The 27,185-nt window shown below is 42.4% G+C and overlaps 1 protein-coding gene across 1 annotated transcript; it reads right to left on the bottom strand.

The window, feature by feature from the left end:
* Positions 1 to 1,174: 1,174 nt before the first annotated feature.
* Positions 1,175 to 18,001, bottom strand: LOC129535619 (natural resistance-associated macrophage protein 2-like). Its single transcript, XM_055394106.2, is given in 16 exon segments — positions 1,175 to 2,506; positions 2,509 to 2,556; positions 4,154 to 4,307; positions 5,188 to 5,261; positions 5,799 to 5,948; positions 6,096 to 6,215; positions 7,107 to 7,193; positions 7,847 to 8,005; positions 8,812 to 8,967; positions 10,771 to 10,838; positions 10,946 to 11,016; positions 12,293 to 12,399; positions 14,255 to 14,374; positions 14,798 to 14,917; positions 15,621 to 15,772; positions 17,920 to 18,001. Coding segments are annotated over 14 exon segments (1,443 nt in total). The 5' UTR covers positions 14,864 to 14,917; positions 15,621 to 15,772; positions 17,920 to 18,001; the 3' UTR covers positions 1,175 to 2,443.
* Between the last annotated feature and the right edge of the window lie 9,184 nt (positions 18,002 to 27,185).

The following is a 27,185-nucleotide window of genomic DNA, read 5'->3' as shown; positions in this document are numbered from 1 at the left end:
AGTCAGTGGCTATAAAAGAATGGATTATTTATCTCCACCGGATAATGTGACTTGGTTTGAGTTAATTACATGGTGTCAGGCTGCACATGTAAAAATGTCAGAAGTGGCTGAAAAGCAGCAGCTCCATGCTGAAGGGACCCATTTCCTCTGACTCCAGAGCTCCACCATCTGGTCTCAAAGTTTTTCCCTCTGAGGGAATGGCTGAAGAGAGGTAGTAGCTCAGTGCAACCCTGCAGAGCGAACTTGGCAACCATAGTGACACCAAAGGACTCGCTGAGAGGGAGCGAGCTTTGCAAGGCTTACATCCAGAGCTCCTGAGAGCCTTGCAAGTCGTCTTGGGCTTCAGAAAAACATGATGATTCCGGTAGATGTTTTTTAGGAATAAAACAGATGGCTCCTTTTCTTTTTCTCCTCACCCCAATGTCTCTTGAGAACATCAGTTCGTAAATGCTACCATCTTTTTCTATCACTACCCTCCTAGAAGAGGAAGGGGGAGGTTTCCCAACTCTAGTGTTCAAGAAACACCATCAGGAGAGCTCTGTGCTAATATGAGAATTATTAAAATCAGGACTCCAAAGAAAATTTTTATAAACTCTTTTAATCTCTGCAGAAAATTGTTCAAGTGATTTTTCTAACAGATTAGTCACTTTGATCTACAAGTGAGTTTTACCATCTGTCCATTTATCATCTTTTTTATGCTTTCTCGTCCCTCTTAACTGCCACTGAGAAATTTAAAGTGAAAATAAATTAAAAGAATCCTGAACCTGATAGGGGTAGATTATCTCATGATTTTATATTAATATGGATCAAGCCACCCTAGTTGAGACTTAATATTTTATAATTAAAAATCTACAATTTTATAATTAAAATAATCCAGAGGACTGCTGGTGCCAGTGCCCCAGCCCCTGCAGTGAGTCACTGCTGACCCACACCTCTAGAGGAGACCCTCCAATACTAGCAGATTTCAACACTAAACTTGCACAGTGGCTTTGAAACCAAGAGTAGTGGATTTTGATGAATCCTGAAATAAACTCTTTACAACAATCAGAGTTGCAGTCACTTTGGAGTACGGAGAGAAAGCAGCATGGAACAATCACTTCTCGTATCCTTCAATGGCACTGACACCTCCATCCATCAGAGAGATAGGTTCATAAGCTTGTTGAAAAATGAGAACAGGTTTAAGGTTTTCTAAGTGGAAGAACATTCCAGTGTGACACTTTTCAAATATATTATTGTTCACATTTCTAAGTTCATTGCCCATATGTAGCAGTCAAAAATCTTTGCTAACCTTTTATGCAATAAACACTTTACTGAGCACTTAATACATCTCAGGCACTACTTGATTAAAATTAAATTGAAAATAAAATTGAAACTAAAAGACGCTTGCTCCTTGGAAGAAAAGCTATAACAAACCTAGACAGCATACTAAAAAGCAGAGACATTACTTTGCCAACAAAGGTCCATATAGTCAAAGCTAGGGTTTTTCCAGTAGTTATTATGGATGTGAGAGTTGGACCATAAAGAGAACCAAGCAGTAAAGGATTTATGCTTTTGAACTGTGGTTGGAGAAGACTCTTGAGAGTCCCTTGGACTGCAAAGAAATCAAACCAGTCAATCCTAAAGGAAATCAACCCTGAATATTTATTGGAAGGACTGATGCTGAAGCTGAAACTCTAATACTTTGGCCACCTGATGTGAAGAGCTGACTCACTGGAAAAGACCTTGATGCTGGGAAAGACTGAAGGCAGGAGGAGAAGGGATGAGATGGTTGGATGGCATCACCACCTGGATGGACATGAAGTTCGAGTAAGCTCCAGGAGGCGTGCTGTAATCCATGGGGTTGCAAAGAGTTGGACACGACTGAGCAACTGAATTGAACTGAACTAAGAGACTACTTTAGGTTTTGGAAGTATAGCTATGAACGACACAAAGTGCCTTCCCTTGATTCTACTAAAGGAGATAAGACATTAAACAGATGTAAAGAAAAAACAATTATTCAAAGGGTATGCATAAGGAAAGTACTTCTCAGTCTTTTAAATGCACTGTGATTTAATAAACTAAACTTGCACACGTATTCTGCATTTTGTATTATAAAAAATTTATTGAATTATCTAAATAAGCTTTTTTAACATATAGTCGGTCTTTCTCAGAATCTTACACAGAGGATTATGCCTCAAAAAGATAAAAGCTGGCCTTTGGGCAGCAAAAGAGTTCAGTGTTGTTTGAGAGAAGCAGATGTCAAGTTGTCAAGGATCCTACCTAATCCAGTTTCCGGGTTAGAGTTCAGAAAGAAAAATAATGCCATCTTTCAAACATATGAAACAAAGTCTTTTCCAACAAACAGTTGAGTCCTAAATGCAGTCTGTGCAACACATATGTCTGGCTGTGTTCCCACAGTAAACCACAGAAACACACTGGCTCTGATGGTACCTGCAGACAGTGTTTACTTAGTGTAGCCTTGGATAGTATCTTCAGTCAGCAGGACTACAGAGATGCTTACCGTGTGTGTCCAGAGTCCAAGAAGGACATGCCCAGTGCAATGAAACATTGCCAACCCTGAAAGAGAAAACACAGTCATCATTCACCAAACTGTGGAGAGCCCTTACCACCACCCACCACCCCCACCCCCCACCCCGCCCACACTGCACTGCTCAGAGGCAAACTTCTTTGTTGTACTAATTTCGATACTCAGCTCCCTTTGTTCCTACTGCTTTGTATTTGCTTCTTTTATCTGACTGGGAGAGTTCCCTGAATGCCACTTTTTTTCAGGCTTATCACATTCCTTACAATACGGGGAATGACTGACTAATAAAATTGCAATAGTCTCCTGACTAAACAGTACACTTCACTCTAGAATCAGTGCTTGGCCTTAAAAATAGGTCTTCAACAATTTCTATAGCGTCAGGCTGACTGAAACAATTCAGCACATCTGCATGAAGGAAAGATCCCCTTAACCTCTACAGCATTTTCTTTGGGCAGGGTGTGTGTGTGTGTATCTGTCTGTCTGGGACTTCGAAGTGAAAGACGGGGTGTGTGTGTGTGTCTGTCTGTCTGTCTGTCTGTCTGGGACTTTGAAGTAAAAGTCCGAAATCATAATGACTAAACCACCAGGGAATGCCTCACTGAGAATTTTTAAAACAATTTCTGTCAAGACCATACTCAATTACTTGGATTTCCTTGGGGTAAGTCCCCATATTACAGGCTCATCATAATCAGTGTGCCCATGGTTCACTGAGGAGGAAAAAAGAAGAGATATATATACTCAAGTCATAATTTTTCACTATTTACTATAATGTTTTCCCAATCAAGTACCTACCCTGTGGTAGATACTAGCATGGGAACTAGGGTGTTAGAAAGATGAGCAGGGGGTTTCCACCCTCCAGCCTTGCCATTCTCTGTAGCAGATACAGTATAAATTCTGCTGTCCCTAATCCTGAACCCTGTGTTTTTTAGAGAAACCTGTGTAGAACAGGGCGGTGGATGTGTTGTAGCTATCACTGCTTTTCACTGATATAAGTAACATTATAGATCTGGAAAATAGAGAAAGAATACATCCATAATCCCACCATCCTAAGATAAGACAACTACTCTTACCATTTTTACATAATTTACTCCAGACTTTTGATAATTTTTTGATTATCTAGGTATATATAATTCTGCATTCCTTTTTTACAGAGCTACGTTTTATAACCATCACTTTTAATAATTCTAGAATAATCCAAAAACAGAATATCACTATTTACTAATTTCAACACTGGACAGCTATTAAGCAGTAGAGCTGGGCAGGGCTGTGAACCCACTTGTGCTCCCTCCAAAGATCTGAAATCACATGACACATCTCCCTTCTCAACCCCATCTCATACCACTCTCTACTTTCTACACAGCTGATCTTCTTTGAAGTTTTCAAACATACTACACTCTCTTGTTAGGAAGTATTAGGAATGGAAATCAGGTGAAATGACAGAAAAATGACAGCACTTAGGAACCAAGGGAAAATTTATGGCTAAAAATATTCTTCAGTCACAGCCGGTTTAATGATTTCATGTGAATTGTGTCAATAACCTGAAGACACATAACCATATGCTCTTTTGGGTCCTTTCTCTTCTGAGTGTTAGCCCCCCTTGACCACCCCTGCCCCTCCAACTGGACTTACCAAGTAAAACACAAAGCTCAGATAAGCTATGCTGACCACTGCAGCCACCACATACAATGCCATATGACCTACATCCTGGACATAAACCACGACAAAGTACGTGTTGATGGAACAGATGATAAGGACCACGATACCGCCCACGATCCTCAAGCCTCTGTAAAAAGCATCAGCACAATTATTGGTGGAATAGTCCACCCTGTCCACAGATGGAAAAAGACACTGTATCTCCTTAGGCAGGAATAAGCAGCATTTCAAAATAAACTTAAAAGTAGATCTTATGTCCCAGATTAGGTTAAAAGGGTCAAAGTTTCGCAATGTTAGGGAGAAAGAAAGGCTTCCCTGGTGGTTCAGACAGCTAAGAATCTGCCTGCAATGCAGGAGACCTGGGCTCGATCCCTGGGTCACGAAGATCCCAAGGAGAAGGGAATGGCTACCCATTCCAGTATTCTTGCCTGGAAAAGAACTCCATAGTCACAAATTACAATGGGTCACAAAGAATCAGACACGACTGAGTAGCTCACACACACACACACACACACACACACAGAGAAAGAGGAAAAATAACAGTATCAAATAATCCCTATTATTTAATTCCCTAAAAATGGAACAAGCCCTAAAACGGCAAAGTCATGAGTCCCTAGAGATGAAACAAGTCATTTCAAATACCACTTGTCCTTTAAAGATGTATAGAAAAAGTATTAGAACAAAAAATGTGCTTTCCCTCCTTTGTTACATACACGACCTCTATCTTCGTTTTTTTTTTTTTTTAATTTTTTAAAAATTGAGTAGAGTTGATATACAATGTTGTGCTTTTTTTTTTTTTTTTAATTTTTGGCCATTCTCTGTGCTATGTGAGACTTTAGTTTCAGGGAAGTCCCCAGTAGTCTCTATTTTCTAAGTCATAGGTTGAAGGGGCAGCTCCAGCAATAGATTCTTAAAGCATATAGCTCCCCTATAACTGATTTTCTGACTGGCCTGTTTGATGAAGATACCCTTCCCCCACACATCTTTGGGAACAAAAGAAATACACTCACAGTCCATTGGCAAATTCGTTCATGACCGGTCGCAAGCTCGTATATGTTAGGATGGGTATGAGAGCAAAGGGAAGCTAGAAAAGAGAAAACTAAGATCAGACAAGGCTATGGAGGGTTTCTGTAAAACCCCAGAGAGCAGCACTGTTAGCAAAAGGGAACCACAGACCCTGCCTCACCTACTCTGTGAGAAATTATTCCTGTCATCACAAAATGCTGGAGGGTTAGGTGGAAATCTGTAGCATGAACCTAGCGTCAGTTATGCTCATAGTGTCTACAAAATTTGTATCTGCCAAATTTTCTTAATCTCCATAAAACCGAGGAGTGTCTTATACATTATTTAATATTTTCTTGTACTAACAAACAACAAAGTTGTATTCTTTGCATAATTACAGCTTATAATTTCCATTCAACAGGTTTAGGGAAAAAAAAAACAAGTCGTTTCTAAAAGCCATTGAGATGCCAGAGATTTCATATGCATTCACTGTAGACCAAGAATGTGTCTCTTTCTTCCTCTGAATTTTCCCCACACCCACACTAGGCTTGGTACCTAAGGGCAATACAGAATGCCTCCTGACTCAATGGGATGAGAGTTTCCCCAGCTCCCTCCTCACTTGTAAGCTCTGAAGAACATTCAGGATGTCATTCAACCCTGTTAGATGCTCCACGTCTTGGAAGACGGCCACAAGCAGAGCAGGGATGATGGCAATAGAGCGGGTCAGACTCACTCGGGCAAAGCGTGACCACTTTAGGTTCAGGAATCCCTGGAAGAAAACACGGAAGCAGGATGAATGTCTGGAAGGAAACAGAAAAAGGTCTGAGGAGGTCTGGGAAGGCACGGGATTAAGAAGGGACAAAAGGGCAATGTCCTCTCGTCTACCCCCGTCTACCCCCGTCACGGCAGCACGTACCTCCATGACAAACTGGCCGGAATAGGTCCCCGTCATGGTGGAGCTCTGCCCCGCAGCCAGGATCCCCACCGCCCAGATGTAGAGAGCAGCAGGCCCGAAGTAACACCCCAGCACAACACCCTGCAGAGGCGAGGGAAAGAGATCACCCGAGACAGCACCCAAACATGTCCTTGGTGTCACTTCTCCCTGTTCCTGGCTCCGCACCCACCTCTACCGAGCGCAGTGCCGGCACTGTCCCAGAAGCTAGACTCGGGTCCTGACCTCATGCTAGATGCTTTCAACCTAAATTCTGCTGGATGGGCCCCCATTCCTCCTCAGCCTAATCCCTTCTCTTCTCTAGCCTTTATCCTCAACTTATATGTTAACTATTAAAAAAAAAGTCTACAACACATTTCCCAAATTATATTCCTTAATACAGTATTCTGGAAGATGGTAACAGAAATGGAGATAAACAGCAAATGAATTCTGGAGATGCTGCATACTATTTATTCTACTCTTGGAGGTTCACAATGTAACTGGCATAAAAGGGACAGAGAGGTCCCAATAAAGACCACTTTCCTGGGACTTTCCTCGTAGTTCAGTGGTTAAGACTTCATGCTCCCAGTGCAGGGGGCATGGGATGATCCCTGGTCAGGGAACTAGATCCCACACGCCACACAGTGTGTCCTAAATAAATAGTCTCCAGCCACAGGGGAGAGGGGTTGGGGAGGAGAACAAAAAAAAAAAAAAGACCACTTTACTAAGAACACTTTCTTTGATGCCAATTAACGCCTATAGCACAAAATGCTATCAACACAAGTTTAAGAATCACGGATACAATTTCTCTTTTCAGCTGATCTTATACTTCCTTCCATAATCCAAAAGGCTTGTCTGGCATGGGACCTCTGAATAACGATACTCAACAATCCAGAGAAGATATGCTAAGCTCTGAAGTGAACCCTCAGAAAAGACCAGATACCATGCTAAGAATCTTGATTCAGGGGCAAAGATTAGAAATCTGAACAGGTTTACCCCTTTGTAGATGTCCACAGCCAGTGTTGAGTTATCATCTGGGAAAAGGTGAATGTGGGCACTACTGCTGTTTTTACAGACAGCAACCTGGAACGAAAGCAGTTTAGGAATGACTTTTAATTTTGAGGTCAGGACTCAGATTAAGAAGACCTCTCCTTCAGCTCACATACAGGTCATCTAAGAGACAGACGCTGAAGGCAAGAAACTGGACATGGAATCTGATGAGAGCAGAGACTGGCCGCAAATATGAGAGGACACCCAGAATAGGGAGCCCTTAGTCAACGCAGAGACAGGAGTCAGAAGTCATATAATGGGACACAAAGGAGTCATCAGAACTAGACTGGCAATCAGGAGTCAAGAGGACAGAGAACTCAAAGCGGCCTGTCTAGCCGCAGATTCTGTTTCTGTGTGTTGATTCCTCCCAACCTGTCATCACCAAACAGTAGCACTGGCAAGCAGCTGGTAGTTGGTAAACAGGAAGGGAAAGGGGATGAGAAAGAGCAAACAGACGTGACGCCACTAACAACAGCAAGAGGCAGTCTTTGTCTGAGGAAAACTCCCTTCCCAGTCAAAAGCTGGGAAGGAAGGGCTGAGTGTAAACCACGCTGGAGCAATGATTTAGTGGGCAGCACTAAGATCTATTTCCCCTGAGCTCTAAGTCACTGTCTCGTTTTCCTGCCCCAGTCAGCTTTTCTCTTTACCCTCACGTTCACTACTATCCGTGTCCCTGGCTTACTTACCACTTGCTCGTTGGTCTTCTCAAAAAATGCTTCAGCAAACACTGAGATGACACAGGTGTTGATGATAAAGGAAATAGAGAGAGCAATGCAGCAGTCAATGAAGAAGTACTTATTGGCTTCTCGAACTTCCTGCCTTTTGGCTCGGTCTATATGTCTGGACTAGAGAGATAACAGCAAAAGTCATTTTTTAAAAACTGTTGGAACAAGTTACTTGCAATATTTCATGAGTACGGAGTCCACTGAAAGTCCTCAATGGCAAACAACTGATCACATGAAATGTGTGAGATTCCACTTACATCCTGGTTCACTGAGTAAGAAGCCATGACCCTGTGATGATATCACACACACCCAAATTGAAAAAGTGACCAAGTGACTTCTGAGCCCTCAGTTACTGTGGCTGGAAGAACCGCTGACCTACAAAAACAACCTGATTTCAGACCTAAGTGGGAGACAACCTTAATGACAAAAGTCTCTGAAATCTCCCAGCTAATGACTATGTTGGACTGACTGGTTAAAGCCAGGTTGGGGGAGAAGGGAGGTGGGAGGGGGGTTCAGGAGGGGGAACTTATGTAAACCCGGGGCGAATTCATATAAATGTATGGCAAAACCAACCAATATAATATTGTAAAATAATTTGCCTCCAATAAAAAATAAATTAATTACCTAAAAAAAAAAAAAAAAGCCAGGTTGGGCTTTTTTTCCCCTGACCACTAGGAGGCCATTCAGGCATCTGAAATTTAAAGTTGGGAAACATGGTACACCTTCAGTATTTTTAGGAGAGACTTTAGTCTCTTCTCTATGGGGTCTGTTAAAAACAGAGTCCAACTGTGTGGAGTCCAACTGTGGAAAAACAACGTGCTCCTTCAGGGCTCTAACAGTTGTAAACTAAGTGTGTGTCCCTTGCAATTAAAGGAAAAGGTCCCATGAACTACACAGGCCACTGAGATAAGAAAGGTTTTGCTCACCTTGACTAAGGCAGAATGCAGGTATATGTTGTGTGGCATGATAATGGCGCCCACAATGGCCACAGCCTGCATGATCTGTGGGGTATGACAGTCTGAACAGGATGGCAGGAACATGCCTCTGAGGATTTGGGTCTGGCTGGGTTTCACTGTAACATACTATACACAAACAGAACAGCTATTACCCTTTACTGGAACATGAGACTAGGGAGTAACACAGTACTAGAGACACTGCATCCTTTACTCCTTAAGCCCCTTCATCAACAACTACATAGGAAATGAGGAACACAGAACCATCCAAAAAAACCAAGCAGCACAGTTCAGAGAATTCAGGACTGGAGTGTCCAGACATTTCATATTGTATTTTATATATACAAAATAGATGTGTAGAGAAAGTGAAGAGGAACTCAAAGGCCTCTGATGAAAGTGAAAGAGGAGAGTGAAAAGTTTGGCTTAAAGCTCAACATTCAGAAAACGAAGATCATGGCATCTGGTCCCATCACTTCATGGGAAATAGATGGGGAAACAGTGGAAACAGTGGCTGACTTTTTTTGGGGGGCTCCAAAATCACTGCAGATGCTGATTGCAGCCAGGAAATTAAAAGACGCTTACTCCTTGGAAGAAAAGTTATGACCAACCTAGACAGCATATTAAAAAGCAGAGACATTACTTTGCTAACCAGGGTCTGTCTAGTCAAGGCTATGGTTTTTCCTGTGGTCATGTATGGATGTGAGAGTTGGACTGTGAAGAAAGCTGATAGCCGAAGAATTGATGCTTTTGAACTGTGGTGCTGGAGAAGACTCTTGAGAGTCCCTTGGACTGCAAGGAGATCCAACCAGTCCATTCTAGAGGAGATCAATCCTGGGTGTTCATTGGAAGGACTGATGCTGAAGCTGAAACTCCAATACTTTGGCCACCTCATGCGACGAGTTGACTCACTGGAAAAGACTCTGATGCTGGGAGGGATTGAGGGCGGGAGGAGACGGGGACGACAGAGAATGAGATGGCTGGATGGCATCACCGACTCGATGGACATGAATTTGAGTGAACTCCGGGAGTTGGTGATGGACAGGGAGGACTGCCGTGCTGTGATTCATGGGGTCGCAAAGAGTTGGACACGACTGAGTAACTGAACTGAATGCAATTAATATTCTAAAGAAATAGAACAGCTGCTAAGGGCCTTATTGATATTAGTGTCACAATAATTCCTGGCAGACACACCTTAGAATACAGTCAACTCTTGATTACCACACTAACCGTGCTTCTGTGCTCACCATGTATATACAAATCACTTACGCTTGCCACTAGCATCTGCTGAGACTCACTCAGAAACACTTCTCATACATTCTTTTTCCTGGTTCAGCTTTTCCCTTGGAAGCCTTAGACCAAGCTGGATCATCTACTCAGAGCAGATGCATTGTTAAAAGCTTATTAGCGAGGGCAATAAACAGAAGTCAGTTTATAATAATTGGACATAGAAAGGTGCTGGGTTTCACTTCACTGCATATAATGGTAGAGTTAGTTTTAACCCAGTGGAGTGTTGGGGCTGGGGCACAAACCAGGAAATAGGCACTGTATCCCCTATAGTTCATTGCTACAATACAGAGACAGTCCAAGCTGCAATTACTGTCAACCAGGATGAGCAAAAACAGAATCTGTTTAGGTAACAGCCAAGAATAACCCTGCAACCCCTTTCCTAACCCTCTCCAAGGCTGCTCTGTTACTGGGATGGCCAACCTGGGAGATTAGTTTGGAAAGTTCCAGAAATTTTAATCAACTGAACTAAGAATCCCTACAGGCCTTCCTTGGACACTAGTCTTTGCCACAATTCATTCCTTTAAAATTGGCATAAGGTTGAATCTGGCTTTTTGTTAAAACCTACTGTCTCTTATAACAAAAGAACAAAAATCTTGTTTTAAAAAGCTAATAAAAAAAAGTTAATGAATAGCCTGTAATACTCACCTCATAGCCAAATGTGAGGGCCATAACAGTAATGATAAAACCAAAAAATGCTTCTAGCTTTCGCAAACCTGAAGGGGAAAATGTAGCAGTGAGTTCACAGAAGGCAGATTTCCCCATAAGCCACATGATGGAAAGCAGCTCCTCTGACTGACCCCTCCATTCCCATGCTCCTTACCATAGTTGTCCAAAAGGAGAAATGCAAATGTATCTGCAATGGTGATGAGAACTCCACCCCATAGTGGAATCCTAGGTCAGAGATGAAAAACAGAGATTGAAGGGAAGAAAAGAAACATTGAGAATGACCCTCTTCCCAACAGTTCTCCAGATATCTGACACTTGCAGGAGCAAGGACTTGGGAAAACAGATCCATAGTAAGCAGGCCAGGCCCTGAATAGTTTAGGATCACAGCACTAAATGAAACAATTTGTTGCTGCTGTTCGGTCATCAAGTCGTGTTCAACTCTTTGAGATCCCATGGACTGCAGCACGCCAGGCTTCCCTATGCCTCACCATCTCATCTCCCAGAGTTTGCCCAAGTTCATGCCTACTGAATCAGTGATGCCATCCAACCACCTCGTCCTCTGTCGCCCTCTTCTCCTTCTGCCATAAATCTTTCCCAGCATCACGGTCTTTTACCAATGAGTCTAGCTATTCACCTCAGGTGGCCAAAGTATTAGAGCTCAGCCTCCCCATCAGTCTTTCCAATGAGTCTTCAGGGTTGATTTCCTTAAGATTGACTGGTTTGATGTCTTTGCTGTCTAAGGGTCTCAAGAGTCTTCTCCAGCACCACAGTTCAAAAGCAGCAATTCTTCAGTGCTCAGCCTTCTTTTTGGTCCAGCTCTCACATCCGTACATGACTACTGGAAAGACCATAGCCTTGACTACAGGGACCTCTGTCACTAAAGTAATGTCTTCATTTTTTAACGCACTGTCTAGGTTTGTCAAAGTGAAACAATACATTTATTCAAACTTTGTCTAGTATTTCAGACATTCAGGACACAAAACTGAAAAGCATTGGTCTTATCTCTCAATGACCTCACTCGGGATAAACTGACATACAAATTAATTATAATACACACTGCCACATACTGGATAACACAGGTATGTATTACCCAACATGACTACATGAAAGATATAGAGCCTACATCTGCCAGGAGAAAGGAAGGTAGTTTCAAAAAGGTTCTACAGAAAAAATAATACTTGAGTGAATCCTGGAAATTGAAAATGACTTGTGTTTTTCTTTTTATGTTGTTGCTTAGTCTCCAAGTCGTGTGCAACTCTTTTTCAACTCCATGGATTGTAGTCCGCCAGGCTCCTCTATCCATAGGATATCCCAAGCAACAATACTGGAGTGGGGTGCAATTTCCTCTGGCAGGAAATCTTCCTGATTAAGGGATCAAACTTGTACCTACTGCTTCACAGGCGGATTCTTTACCACTAAGCCACCTGGGAAGGACTTTTGTTATTATACTTGCTTTGAAATCTCACAAAACATTGATTACTTTCTAGAAGAAAAAACTCACCTTCCTGCAGACAGGAGATTGATGGCAATAGCTGAGCCAATAACTTCTTGCATGTCTACACCAATGATAGCCAACTCCACCATCAGCCACAGAAGGATTCGTGGAACCTAAACACCAAACAGCAGAAAGATATGGTTCTAATTAATCATTTCTAAGAACTTCCCCCATAGTTTAAAATTCACATTTTGGCAGTGATCCATAAACAGTCCTTTATTAAACCTTAGGTCTAGAGATGAAGGACCAGAACTCAGCTTTGGCCCCTTGATGGAGAGAGCCAGGCTGCTCTTTGTGGCAGAGCCTGTGAGTCAAGGTCAGGGCAACAGCTGATGTCAATTTCTTCTCCTTCCATTTCACTTGACAGAAAAATGGAATTTCCATTCATTATTTCCACTTAATATTTTTTGCCTAAAAACAATCCTAAAATTCTTGAGGGGAAATGATGTTGCTGCTGCTGCTGCTGCTAAATCACTTCAGTCGTGTCTGACTCTGTGTGACCCCACAGATGGAAGCCCACCAGGCTCCCCCGCCCCTGGGATTCTCCAGGCAAGAACACTGGAGTGGGTTGCCATTTCCTTCTCCAATGTGTGAAAGTGAAAAGTGAAAGTGAATTCGCTCAGTCATGTCTGACTCGCAGCGACCCCATGGACTAAGATGGTCAAAATATTATTCAGGAGAGAACAGAAATACTATAGAAAAAATATCTATCCTGACCATAGCTGAAGAGACAAAACAAACATGAAAAGGTTGGAGTCATCCTTAATATAATAATGCACAAGCAAGTTAAAAAAGACAGAAATGCAAAAGGGACTCAGGGCAAAGTGTTGGAACTGGGTGTCTAATAACAAAATCTGGAAGATAATCTCATCAAATAATTAAACAGAAAGAAATTTCTGTTTCTTAACTCACTGAGGCGGGGGGCCGTGGGGGGACCACTTCCATGTACCTACTACTGAAAAAAAAAGTCACAAAAAAACAACAGCTGAGATACATGAAGAAAGAGAAGCTAAACAAACCATAAATTACCAAGGTTTTTCTTTTTCGAGATGCATAAAAAAGCAAACAAACAAAAAGGCAGGTAAGGATACTCTCTAACAGCCAGGAAAGGAGATTAAACTTTAAGAAAAAACTGGAGGTAAATACTTATCTAAAGTTCAAAAGATCAGTTTAAAGTTATCTTCCAGACCCTGTCTATCCATTCCTGACTTAAGCAGGAACAAGAAAGACCTAAATATCCAGAAAGAAACTATGGAGAACAGTGTAAACTCCAGGGTCAAGGTAAAATGAAAACGCATCATTAACAAATTCAAAGATCCTGCCAAACATGCCCTAGTAAAAGAAAAAAACTCACTTCAGATTGACAGCAAAGACAAACAAAAAAGAAAATATGAATAATGCAAAGTAATGGAGTAATATGGATGAATGAAAAAAAAGTTTTAGAGAACACCCCACCCCTTTGTGAACTGGGCCCTGCTTGGTGCCAAAAGGCATAGTAAAAGGTAAGTGTTTACTCACACAGAAACATCTAAGGAAACTTTCTGGTAAATGTGAATCTCATGTTAGATTTTGAAGGAGTGCAGAAACATGGTTTAGCAGCAAGAGAAGCTACAGAATTTCCCTTGGGACTGCCAGTCCTCAGGGACACAGATCCCCTCTTCCTCCACTATTTCAGTATGAGGGCGGGGGGAGGCAGTGGGACAGCACAGATTGCCAGACACACAGTTACCTATGATTGGGCTTCCCTGGTGGCTCAGAGGTTAAAGCGTCTGCCTCCAATGCGGGAGACCCGGGTTCGATCCCTGGGTCGGGAAGATCCCCTGGAGAAGGAAACGGTAACCCACTCCAGTATTCTTGCCTGGAGAATCCCATGGACGGAGAAGCCTGGTAGGCTACAGTCCACGGGGTCGCAAAGAGTCTGACACGACTGAGCGACGGAACGGAACGGAACAGACAAACGTTGCTTACCCTAGGATACTGACGGTAACACACTTCAGCAAGATGAAGCCCAGTGACCACTCCCAGCCTAGCTGCAAGCGTTTGGAGCAGGACCCCAACAATGGTGGCCAACAGAAGAACCCACAGCAGCTAGAGAAGAACAAAATCCCACCATTACACTCATGAGACAACTGGAAGTTTTGGTTCAGTTGTTTGGCAATGGAAGGGAGAAACAGTACATTCAGGAAAGAGCTCCATTCAGGGATCAAATGACCTGAGTTCTGTATCATATTCTGCACAGAATTTGCTAGGTCACCTTGCACCTTTCTGAGTCTTAGTTCTTCCTATCTGCTGTTTCACTTTTGTTCAAGGAAACTACCGGGTAAAATAAAATTAAAAACCAACTACAAAAAATTTAAAAACAGATGGAAAAGTACTTTTCACCTAAGTGTCAGAGCCAATGAAGTATCAGCATGTAGCCACCAAGGCTGATATCCAGCAGGCAGAGCAGAGGAAAAGGCTGCGGTGTGCTGTGTGTGTTTAAAAAGGAAAGAGGGAGGACTCCATGTTCACCTTAAATCCAGCCAGTGCTCCAGACTGCAAATCACATTCAATGTTTCCTGGATCCACAACGCTCATAAGAAGTCCTGGTCCTGTGAAGACCCAGAGTTTACGAAAGCTAAAACAAGAGTACTGTACGAGAGAGGAAAACAAAGTAGAATGATTATCACCTTCGGGGGAGAATGGATATACATGAATATGTATGGCTGACTCCCTTTGCTGTCTACCTGAAACTATCACAACATTGTTAAAAGACTAGAGTCCAATACAGAATAAAAAGTTAAAAAATAATAATAATAAAGTGTCTCTTGGAGAAATAAAAAAATTATCACCACCAAACTGCTGATCTAATTTATTATTTTATCACATAAAGAGCAACAATATCAGTTTCATAAACAAAGGATTTCCTAACCTGGACATGGGTGTGTCCAAGTTTAATTGCCATCTTATCCACTGCTTATCAATAAGCTGGTCAACTCCCTGTCCAAATAAGAGTCCAACCCTTCTCTTACTTGCCCTTTCCAACAGTTTTTCATTCTAAAACCCCAGCAAGAATATCAGTACTATCCAAATGGGACAAAAGGCAACGTGAAAAAGGGAACCTGAAATTCATGGTTTCTGGATGAAAAAATACTCACTAGTACAACTTGGCACCTGTTTTTCAAGGACCTTAGTTTCCTTAACAGTTTGTTTACTCTGACTACAGAAATTCAGTCTTCAGAGACTGCCTGCCAGAACTGACTCTGAGGTTGTTGATCCTGAGTTGTCCAGCAGACTTTGAATTCATAGGTTTTCCCTAGATAATAATGTTTTCCTCCAAGGATCTGTCACTAACCTTCTCCTCAGGAACAACATGATTCTCATCCAGGTAGGTGGTGAAGGGCTCCTCTGAGAGCCCCCCGGAGGACTGAGGAATTGAGGAGTTACTGTAGGCAGGGTTGATGGCACCAAGACTGGCAGAGTCTCCATGGTCTCCAAAAGCATCTTCTGAATTAACAGATTTGAGAAAAAATGAGTTAAAAGTAACAAAATAATCATCTTAGAAATACTGAAATTAAATCTTTTAATACCTAAACACATAAGACTGACCTGACTCTATCTCAATTTACTTTTATTTATATTGTTAATAAATTAAGTTTTGAATAGGCAATACATTCACATGGCTGAAAATTTGAAAAATACAAAAATGGTTATGGTGATAAAGCTCCCTCTCAGCCCTCTTCCTCGGTCACTCAGCTCTACATTAGTTTTCAACACTAATCTCACGATATAATGGTTTCCCCCTACTTTCACACTTCCATTATCATTTGCCAATTTTTAGAATCATTTAATTTTCTTCTAAAATCACTGATGTCTAGGGCTCAATATATAACATCCCCAGACTAGCCTCACTGATAACCTAAAATCTTAACTTTTAGAAGGAAATAGTCAGGCCAATTGGAGAAGGCAATGGCAAGCCACTCCCGTACTCTTGCCTAGAAAATCCCATGGACAGAGGAGCCTGGAAGGCTGCAGTCCATGGGGTCACTCAGTCGGATACGACTGAGAGACCTCACTTTCACTTTTCACTTTCACACACTGGAGAAGGAAATGGCAACCCACTCCAGTGTTCTTGCCTGGAGAATCCCAGGGACGGGACAGCCTGGTGGGCTGCTGTCTATGGGGTCGCACAGAGTCGGACACGACTGAAGCGACTTAGCAGTAGCAGTAGCAGCAGTCAGGCCAATAGGACACTCCCCTCTCCATCCCCATCCATTATTTGGTAGGAATTACTCAAAGGATAATCCGTGGACATTATATCTCCATCAGGCTTCCCCCAAAATTGGTAACTTGCAAAATCCAGCCACATTTCAAGCTAAAATCTGAAGCTGCAAGGAAACCACCAAACAGGAACCCTTTGCCATCTGACTAAGACCAGGAGTGAAGAGCTTGGGGAGGAGGGTAGTATCACCCTCGTGACAAGAGGGCTCATCGCAGACTAATCATCACTGTTTCCCTTCCTCCTGCATTTTGCTGCTAATTTTAAATTCAGGGAGACAGAGGGTCTGGGAGAAAAGGGCTAACCGACAAGAAAATTAGGAAACTCATTGTGTGTAGCCATCAAATGGTTATTTTTAACCACAAAGCTCTAATCTCAGGGTTATCAAGATAACTTTGCAGCTTTCTTTCTATAGGGAACTGACCCACTTTACCTTAAGTGTTACTGAACTGAGGAGGAAATTTACAGAAAAGCAATGGAAATTCTAAAGGAGAAATTTAGAACCAGGAAGGATTAGTCAAAGCACCGTCTCATTAAATACTGTATAAGGCGCTAGTTCAGTATTTTCCTGCTGCATTCTCATCTGAAGCAACCTAACCACCCTAGAGGTTTTTATGACAGGCTGCAAGTTAGACTGCCTTTAACTCAAAGTGTTAGTCACTCAGTCATGTCCGACTTTCTGTGACACCATGAACTGTAGCCTGCCAGGCTCCTCTGCCCATGGAATTCTCCAATCAAGAATACTAGAGAGGGCTGCCATTTCCTTCTCCACGTCATCTTCCCAACCCAGGGATCGAACCCAGGTCTCCCATACTGCAGGCAGATTCTTTACCATCTGAGCCACCAGGGAAGCCCTAGCGAAGCACTACTGCTACAAGAAACCAGACTTGAAGCTAATCTTAGCTCATCTCAGAACTAGAAATGAGTTATGAGGGAGGTCTCTGTTGTTATAAATCCATTTCATTTTCAGCCTAAGTCACCAGGTGGTGAACCCTGAATGGAGCAGGTCTCCATGATATTGTTGGTTGGGGGATAATGGTGCTTTAGTCCGACTCTTGCAACCCCATGGACTGTAGCCCACCAGGCTCCTCTGTCCATAGATTTCCCAGGCAAGAATACTAGAGTGGGTTTCCATTTCCTTCTCCAGGGCATCTTCCTAACCCAGGAATCGAACCTGGGTCTCCTGCATTGCAGGCAGACTTCTGCACTGCAGGCGGATTCTTTACCAACTGAGCTACAGGGAAGTCCTGGGGGATAGGAAATGCAGACAATTTTTGATGGAACAGAGGACAAGGAGGACAATATGGTAAATTTGTTACTGGCTTAAGCCTAATTCCAAACAAAAATGAATCAATAGCACAAAGCAATCAATTACCATCTGGAACAGGTATCTGAACAGAAGATGCAGGACCCAATACTATGGAGGATACCTGAGTGTCTGAGTTCACAGAATAGGATTCTGGAAAGGAGAGAAGAGAGGGAGAGGAATTAGCAAGAACAAATAAAAACAAGTTCAAAACAGGCATTCTGTGACTCTGTATGACTGAACCCTTACTATATGAAACGAATAATTGTTCTACTGAATTAGATAACCTTGAAAATAATCGCAGTTTTCAGAATATGACTAAGAGATGTTTAATAGAAAAAAATGTAAAAGTTTTAGTCATGTTTTTGGTGGCAAGAATTCAAAACCAAACTGAAGTAAAAAGTTTTTCTAGGGAAGTGGGCAAACAGGTTTTAATCAGCCTCCACAGAGAGGCCTGCAGGCAATCACTCAATCTCTGCATTTGCCTCCAGATTAATCCAAATATTTAAAAGACTGACTTCCCTTCATTTTGATGGGTTTTTAAGGATAGAATCTATAACTCTTTTTGATCCAACAAACAACTCAAGTGTGCTCAAGTTTCAATTTTCTCAGAAGCCGGTGGTGAGAGTAGGGGTGTGGCAGGGTATCTTCTGGAGTGTAAAACATAGCACCTCATGCTAATTTAGAAAACACAGGAACTCCCCTGCCAAAAAATAAATTAATTAAATAAAATAAAATAGACATGCCCAAAAGTGTTAACAGCAGTCATTTTTAAAAGAACATTATTATTAGTATTGTTATTATTATCAAAAGTTTATAATTTCTGACCTACTCATGAGGAACCAATTCAATTAACAGATTATTTTTGTTGTGATGACTGATATCCTGTTTCATAAGGCACAGAAGTCTTCAATACAACTGAGGAAAATTCCTATTCACAACAGGCCTTTAAAGTTTATCTTTAAAAAGTAAACTATTGAGATAGTAGTGTGCTTTTTCTCCAAGTATGAAGTGTGAAAAGGTGTTTGTAAAATAATTTTAAACAAAAGTATCTCAAGACAAAATTTTTAATAAATTAAAATTTAAATAAATTTTTACTATTAGTATTCTAAATGATTAGTTTCATAATTACTTACAGAGATAATAAAACACAATATGTCTGATCTTTTCTGTGAAATATCTGTCCAAGAGAGAAAATGGATTCTAGATTTCAACTTCTTTTTTTTTGCTGCGCCATGCAGCTAGTAGGATCTTAGTTCCCAGAACAAAGATGGAATGCCAGCCTGCCAGTGAAAGCACTGAAAGCACTGGGCCAACAGGGAACTCCCTAGATTCCAATTTTCTCATCAAAACATTGAGTCAGATTCCACAAAATTATATGCGTGTCCATTATTTGTTTTTATACCTTATTCAAGATTCCACACTGTATTTAGCTGCCTTGAGTAGCTTCAGCTTTATGCAACAAATCTTGGCAAACAGTCTTTTCATTTTTATTCTATTACAAATATTTTCTAATTTTCCTTGTTAAGGCTTCTCAGGTACACCCATCATTTAAAAGTGGACATTTAATTTCCAAATACATGGGATTTTGTTTAAAGTATCTTTAATTTTTTATTTTGATACTAATTTCTCATTGAAATGCTTTTTTCACTGCAATCACCTCCTCTGTTTTTTTCAGTCTAACTTTATTGAGACTTTCAAAGGATAAGTCGAAGATCTCTCTTGGTAAATGTCACTTTGCATTTAAATATATGTGGGTTATTTGCAAATATCTTTTGATATTGATTTCTAACATGATTCCACAGTGATAAGAGAAGAGACTCTGTATAGTTTTAATACCTTTAGATCATGAAAATTTTGCACATTGTTTTATGTTCCCAGGTATGTTCCAGTGTCTCCTAGTTTACAGTCTATGGGAACATGAATAGAATTTGTATCCTACTGTTGTGTGAAAATTATATAAATCTTAATTATCTTGAATTGCTTTTACAGTGCTTTTCAGGTCTACTGTATCCTTCTACTTTTCTGTATATTCATTATATTAACTTGGAGACTTTGATATTGAAACTCCAGCTAAAAATCTTAATTCATCTAGTTAAAAAAAAAATTCAATTTACACCACATGTACTTCAGTCAAATCAGGCCAGAATGTTATGCACTAAACGATGTTCTTTTTTGAAAACTCAAAGTTTCTCATTTTGCGATTAGGTCCCAATTCTGCTACCTATATAAACAGCAGCTTTTTGGAAGGAGAGAAACTCACAACAGAAGTCTTTCATTACAGCCTTCCAAATAGTAGCAAGAGAATCTGAGACAAACTTTTAAGCTCACATAAACAGCATAAGTCTGTCGGTAGACATTTCTGTTTACATACACAATAAGGAAATAGGGGATAAAGATATCTTTGATTTCACAGCACCCACTCAAGCTCTTGGCATTAAAAGTCAAATATTAGAAAAGATGCTGCTTTGTAAATACCAGTGTGTAACCACTAACCGTCACTTCACTGAGTCAAAACTGAACCAAGGACTTCCCTGGTGGTCCAGTGGTTTGAAGAGTCCACTTTCCAACACAAAGGATCCAGGTTTGATCCCCAGCTGGGGAACTAAGATCCCACATGTAGAGAGGCAACCACTGAGCCAGCACCACAGAGAGAAGCCAGGGCATCACAGCTAAGACTCGATGCAGTCAAGTAAGTAAATGTTTAAAAAGAAAAAAATCAACCAAAGCTGCTTAGTATCTCTGTGTACTTTCCAACAGTAGAGTAAAATTTATGTACAGCTTCCCCATTCACCAGGCTGGCCAAAAATTCTCCACCCAGGTCCCACAGCCATCCCAGAAACAGGAGGAACCAAGTATGCTGCAATCATGGTCTTTGGGGCATGGACCTCAAAACAAAAACAAAAACTGGCCTAGGCCAAGACTATAAATGAAATATTATCCAAAAAAAACTAAACAGTCAAAGAAGTTTTCATTTACCCCAACATAGCTATCATGAACAGACCCAGTACTGCATACCTGTAGTTTCCCAACTTTCTTAATGATAAAATAAACTCAGCAGAAAATCTATTGTCACAGGTAATCATACTATACCCTCAGGTAATGAATGACAAGGATGAAAAACAGGCCTAAGGGTTCAGATCAGAATTCCTCTACTGTGGAATCTTTCAGGGGGAAGAAGGCATTACAGGTAATAATAACAAAAACTCCTACATGCTAGGAAATGTTCTGAGCACTTCAGTTCAGTAGCTCAGTCGTGTCCTTCCGTTCCGTTCCGTCGCTAGTCGTGTCCGACTCTTTGCGACCCCGTGGACTGTAGCCTACCAGGCTTCTCTGTCCATGGGATTCTCCAGGCAAGAATACTGGAGTGGGTTACCGTTTCCTTCTCAGTCGTGTCCTTAGTGCGTATTAATTCAATACTCACCATCAGCTGTTTAAGATCGATTTTATCAATCCCCATTTTAAGTATGTGGAAAGAAAAGAACAAAGAGGCTAAGAATCTTGCTCAAAGGTTTACAGAGCCAAGACTAGTTGGGGTTCAGATTCCACAAGAGTCAAGAGAGAAACACAAGGTCCCCTAGTTGCAGCAATATTCACCAGAACTATGGCCAGCAAGTTTCTGGAAACCTGTCTCCTCTTGCCTCGCATTCCATAGAATTTTTGCTTTTCACTTTAAAGAGGTGTCACATTCCCTTAACTTCCTAACACTCCTTTTGAAAGCAGTGGACGGTATGAGAATATCTTTAAACACAGGAAAACTGAAGTCCAGGTTACTCAACTTCTCCTTCAATGATGCTCTTTGAAATAGTCTGATACATGAAGAGAATTGGGGGAAACCAATTAAAAACAAAACAAAAGCAGAACATCCAAAAGTAAACATAGCTGTAACAGCAGGAACCTATGAAACCGAACAGATGTCCAGCAGCCAGCCGCCCTTCTCACACGCGGAGGGCGACAACGCCCCTACACAAGTTCCTGAGCCTGGAGGCTGCACAAACAGCCCTAAAACCGGTCTACACACCAGGACTCAGCGGTCTGTCCAGGCCCTTTACACGAAGAGGCGCTTCTGGGATGTCGCCTGTGGTAAAATGAATTCTTTCGCTGAAGTGCGGCGGCGGGAGGCCCAGGGAGCGGACGGGGCACCAGGGCTCCGAAGATAAGAAGGAGGCCGAGGGGACCTTGCCCCGCGTCCGTCGGCCTCTGCCGCGGCGTGAAGCGGGGTTGGCAGACCTTCGACCACGGGTCCCGGGGCCGCGGCAGGTCCGCCCGGCGGCTCAGCCATTTTCTCTCTAGGTCTCTTTGGGCCCGGCGGGGAAGGGGCGAGGCCCCTGCCAGCTCCGGCGTTCGCGTCCCGCCCCCCGCGCCCGGAGCCCTCCTCTCGCTCTTCCTTCGAAGAATGCGGCTCCACCTGCAACCCGCGTCCAGGCCCTCCCGGCCCGCGCCGCCCCTCGCAGACCCGCCCGGCGCCCCGCACGCCAAGTTCTGGCCGCGGCGCCTGCCCCCAGGCTGGCCCGCGAGCCGCCCGGAGCCCGGGGAACGCGGGGCGCCCGCGTGACCCCTGACCTGGGCCGCTCCCCACCTTACCCGCTCCGCAACAGCCTGACAATCAGTCCCCTCGCCAGCCGCTCCATATCCCTAGAGCCAGCGCCACGCCAGCCTACCCCGACACGCCCCGCGATTGGCCGACAGGATCGCAGCCGCACGTTCCTATTGGCTGGACTCTCCATATTCGGCCAACGCGCGTGGCAGGCTGACTGCGGATCCCGAGTCTCCGCCCACTCCAGGGCTGGCTGGGGGCGGGGCCACGGAGGTCTGGGTGGGAGCTGTCTGCAGCTGAGCTAGTGCTGGATGGAGTTCGTCCAACCCACACTGTGTTGTGGAGTCTCCCATCCCGCTAGCAACCTGCAGACGATTAAGTCTCCTACTGTAGTTCGCCGTGACCTCACGTCCCTGGAAGACAAGGTCATTTATTCTGAGACATGGCTCTGTGAGAGTTCCAGCTCCACCCTGCAAAGTATAGCCACCTCTCGCCCCCAGAGCCACATAATAGTATCTGCTGCCCCACCAAGAGCGCCCCACACCTGGGAGGAACCGCGAAGCATCAGCTAGTGCAGCCAGTTCGACTGCATCAGGTGCCCTACTCCCGAGTCTCGGCAATGAATTGTTTTCCTCTCTCCTACTCAGCTGCCTCGCTTCTTCTCCCAAACTTTATTTTCCACCTACCCAAAAGCAGTCCCACTCCATTCCCAGTTTCAATCGCACATCCCAGAATCTTTCTCTGAAGATGACGACCAGGCTAGTGGTGCTTCAGAAGGGAGAAAATAGTCTGACTAACCACCCTAATTTTCTACAATGTCGTTTACAGTTACCAGAAACATTCTTAGACCCTTCTCTCTCCAGGCCCCTACATCGCCCCCATAACCGCTTTCCTTAAAGGTAACCAAGCTTATCTAACCAAGTCACAGACCTAGAGAAGAAAAGCATAAAACCCTCCAACGTCTTTCTTCGTGTAAAAACTGCTAGGAGAAATTTTTATTAGTTGATAAAAGAGTCCAAGAGAAGAGAAAAGGAGAGTAAACTGCAATAAGGAAAATCCAAATAAAGTACAGACAAATTCAGGGACCCAAAAAAACTGATGTGAGCATAATCAGTGATCCGACACAGGCTGGTTTCCATACAGAATTTCTCCTAGAGAGAAAAGAAAATGCACAAATTAATTCTGAGAATCTCTCTGCAACACATATGGGGAGTTTCAGAAAGGCTTAATGAAGTCCCTCCAGACCAGAACCTTTCCTTTGGAAACTTCTACTGCAACTAGAAAATAAAATGGCTGAAGCCATCCTTGTCGTTTTCCAGGTCTGCTCTTGTGGGTAGATTCCCTGGGCTGTTATGTATTTACTTGCTGGCTACTTACTTAGCTCACACTGTGGGGCTGCCTCCTTCTTACTCTGGTTCTTCATTGTACAGGCTGGGTCTGACCTTCTCCACTGCTACTCCTGTTTCTTGCCTCTATATATGCAGAGGAGTGCACCTTCTCTTGGTTAGACAATGCCTCTTATGCTTCTCTGGGCAACACATTGTTAAAGATACCAGAGGAAATTTCAAGAAGCAAATAACACTCTTAGAAGCATAATCAAATCTCATCTTTGACCTGCCCTGAAAAGAAAAACTTCATATATCTGCCACTCCTGGATATTAATGAACAATTAATTGCATTTGAAAACTTTTATTCTAAGATATCATCTCTGTCTCATTTTGCAGCAACTAGAATCACAGAACAGCATAGCGTCACAAGACGAAGATGTCTTTATTCCAGGACTAGAAGTCATCCCACTACAATTTGACCTATCTCTTTTCTTCTTGTTCTACAGCAGACAAGTTTCCTAAGGAAAACCTTCCTTAGATTGGGTTGGGCTCAATGTATCTGCCTTCACAGGAAAATAGAAGAAAAAAGGAAGAAATATGAAATCACCCAAGAACGAACCTGTTTAAATAAAAGGCCCTGTTCTAGTTCAGGACTTCCAAAATAGAAATGCATTTTACAAGGAGACTCTACCATAGCACCCCTGTCACATTTACTCAGGAATTGCTCCCAACATACACACCAGTCTTGCCTACTGGGTCCCTACTATTCACTTATAGTAACTAACAACATTAATGGAATTCTTATTATGTATCAAGCACCATATATAAAATGTTATAAACAGGAATTAATCCTCACAATAAATTTGTGAGGCAAGAACTATGATCTTAATTTTGTATGTTAGGAACCTAGGTCTGAGGGAGATTAAGTTCTTTGCCTAAAGACCCACAACAAGTTAGTGATAGAGCCAGGCTTTGAATAAAGATTTTTTTAGATCCAAGAGCCAGCACCCCACTACCATACCATAGTTCCTCCATCTAAAACAATTTCCTTCCATTCAAATCTCCAGCTTGGAAATGATCCTCTTTTATAAAATCTTATTCATGTAAATTCATTGAACATTTCACATTACCACAATAGCCAACTGATTTCTGTATAGATGCTAATATGTATCTGTATTGTATGTGCTTTTTATTTGAATAGGAGACTTTTCCCTCCATGCTCACCTCCCATCCACTCTCTCAATATTCTTTTTCAAGCTTTTGTTTTCCCTGAACTGCCTGAAATTAACTCCTCCTGTTTGTATCTGCTCAGAAGCTCAGTCCTGTCTGACTTTTTGCAACCCCATGGACTATATATAGCCCACGACGCTCCACTGGTCCATGGGATTTTCCAGACAAGAATACGAAGAGGGTTGCTATTTTCTCCTGCAAGGGATCTTCCCGATCTAGAGATCTAACCTGCGTCTCCTATGTCTCCTGCATTGGCAGGTGAATTCTTTACCAAGGAGCCACCCGGGAAGCTCCCCTAACTTCTCCCATCCCTCCCTTTTTGTTGGAGGACAGAAGGAACAACAAGTGCCCATCAAAATGAAATGGCATCTTGAGATGGAAAAGAAAGAAAGGCAGCTCCATATAATCATGTTTCGGTTTACTATCAGCATTACAATGAACAAAGCTAGTGGAGCTGATGGAATTCCACCTGAGCTATTTCAAATCCTAAAAGTTGTTGCTGTTAAACTTCGGCACTCAATATGCCAGCAAATTTGGAAAACTCAGCAGTGGCCACAGGACTGGAAAAGGTCAGTTTTTATTCCAGTCCCAAAGAAGGGCAATGCCAAAGAGTGTTCAAACTGCCGCACAATTGAGTGCATTTCACATGCTAACTAGTTAATGCTCAAAATCCTTCAAGCTAGGCTTCAACAGTATGTGAACCAAGACTTCCGGATGTACAAGCTGGATTTAGAAAAGGCAAAGGAACCAGAAATCAAATTGCTAACATCCGTTGATCACAGAGAAAGCAAGGGAATCCCAGAAAAAAACTACTTCTGCTTCATTGACTACGCTAAAACCTTTGATTGTGCAGATTACAACAAACTGTGGAAAATTCTTCAAGTGATGGGAATACCGAACCACCTTTCCTGCCTCCATCAACATCTGTATACAGGTCAAGAAGCAATAGTTACAACCGGACATGGAACAGCAGACTAGTTCCTAATTGGGAAAGGAGTGCATCAAGGCTGTATATTGGCACCCTGCTTCTTTAACGTATATGTGGGCTATATCATGCAAAATGCCCAACAGATGAAGCTCAAGCTGGAATCAAAACTTCCAGGAGAAATATCAATAACTTCAAATGTGCAGATGATACCACCCTGGTAGCAGAAAATGACGAGAAACAAAAGAGCCTTTTGATGAAGCTGAAAGAGGACAGCTATTAAAACTGGGCATTAAAACAGGTATTAAAGAGGACAGTTGGCTGAAAACTCAACATTCAAAAAACTAATATCATGACATCTTGTCCCATCATTTTATGGCACATAGATGGGGGAAATGTGGAAACAATGACAGAGTTTACTTTTCTGGGCTCCAAATTCACTGCAGCCGTGAAATTAAAAGATGCTTGCTCCTTGGAGCCTTTGACTGTGTGGATCACAATAAACTGTGGAACATTCTGAAAGAGATGGGAATACCAGACCACCTGACCTGCCTCTTGAGAAACCTGTATGCAGGTCAGGAAGCAACAGTCAGAACTGTACATGGAACAACAGACTGGTTCCAAATAGGAAAAGGAGTACGTCAAGGCTGTATATTGTCACCTTGCTTATTTAACTTATATGCAGAGTACATCATGAGGAATGCTGGGCTGGAAGAAGCACAAGCTGGAATCAAGATTGCTGGGAGAAATAGCAATAACCTCAGATATGCTGATGACACTACCCTTATGGCAGAAAATGAAGAGGAACGCAAAAGCCTCTTGATGAAAGTGAAAGAGGAGAGTGAAAAGGTTGGCTTGAAGCTCAACATTCAGAAAACAAAGATCATGGCATCTGGTCCCATCACTTCATGGGAAATAGATGGAAAAACAGTGGAAACCGTATCAGACTTTATTTTTTTGGGCTCCAAAATCACTGCAGATGCTGATTGCAGCCATGAAATTAAAAGACGCTTACTCCTTGGAAGGAAAGTTATGACCAACCTTGATAATATATTAAAAAGCAGAGACATTACTTTGCCAACAAAGGTCCGTCTAGTCAAGGCTACGGTTTTTCCCATGGTCATGTATGGATGTGAGAGTTGGACTGTGAAGAAAGCTGATCGCCGAAGAATTGATGCTTTTGAACTGTGGTGTTGGAGAAGACTCTTGAGAGTCCCTTGTACCGCAAGGAGATCCAACCAGTCCATTCTAAGGGAGAGCGATCCTGGGTGTTCATTGGAAGGACTGATGCTAAAGCTGAAACTGCAATACTTTG

This window comes from Moschus berezovskii, chromosome 6, assembly GCF_049115385.1.
Source record: "Moschus berezovskii isolate FMDL1 chromosome 6, NW_MosBer_1.0, whole genome shotgun sequence".
Taxonomy (NCBI): Eukaryota; Metazoa; Chordata; class Mammalia; order Artiodactyla; family Moschidae; genus Moschus; species Moschus berezovskii.
This window is presented reverse-complemented; position numbering and strand designations above follow the sequence as displayed.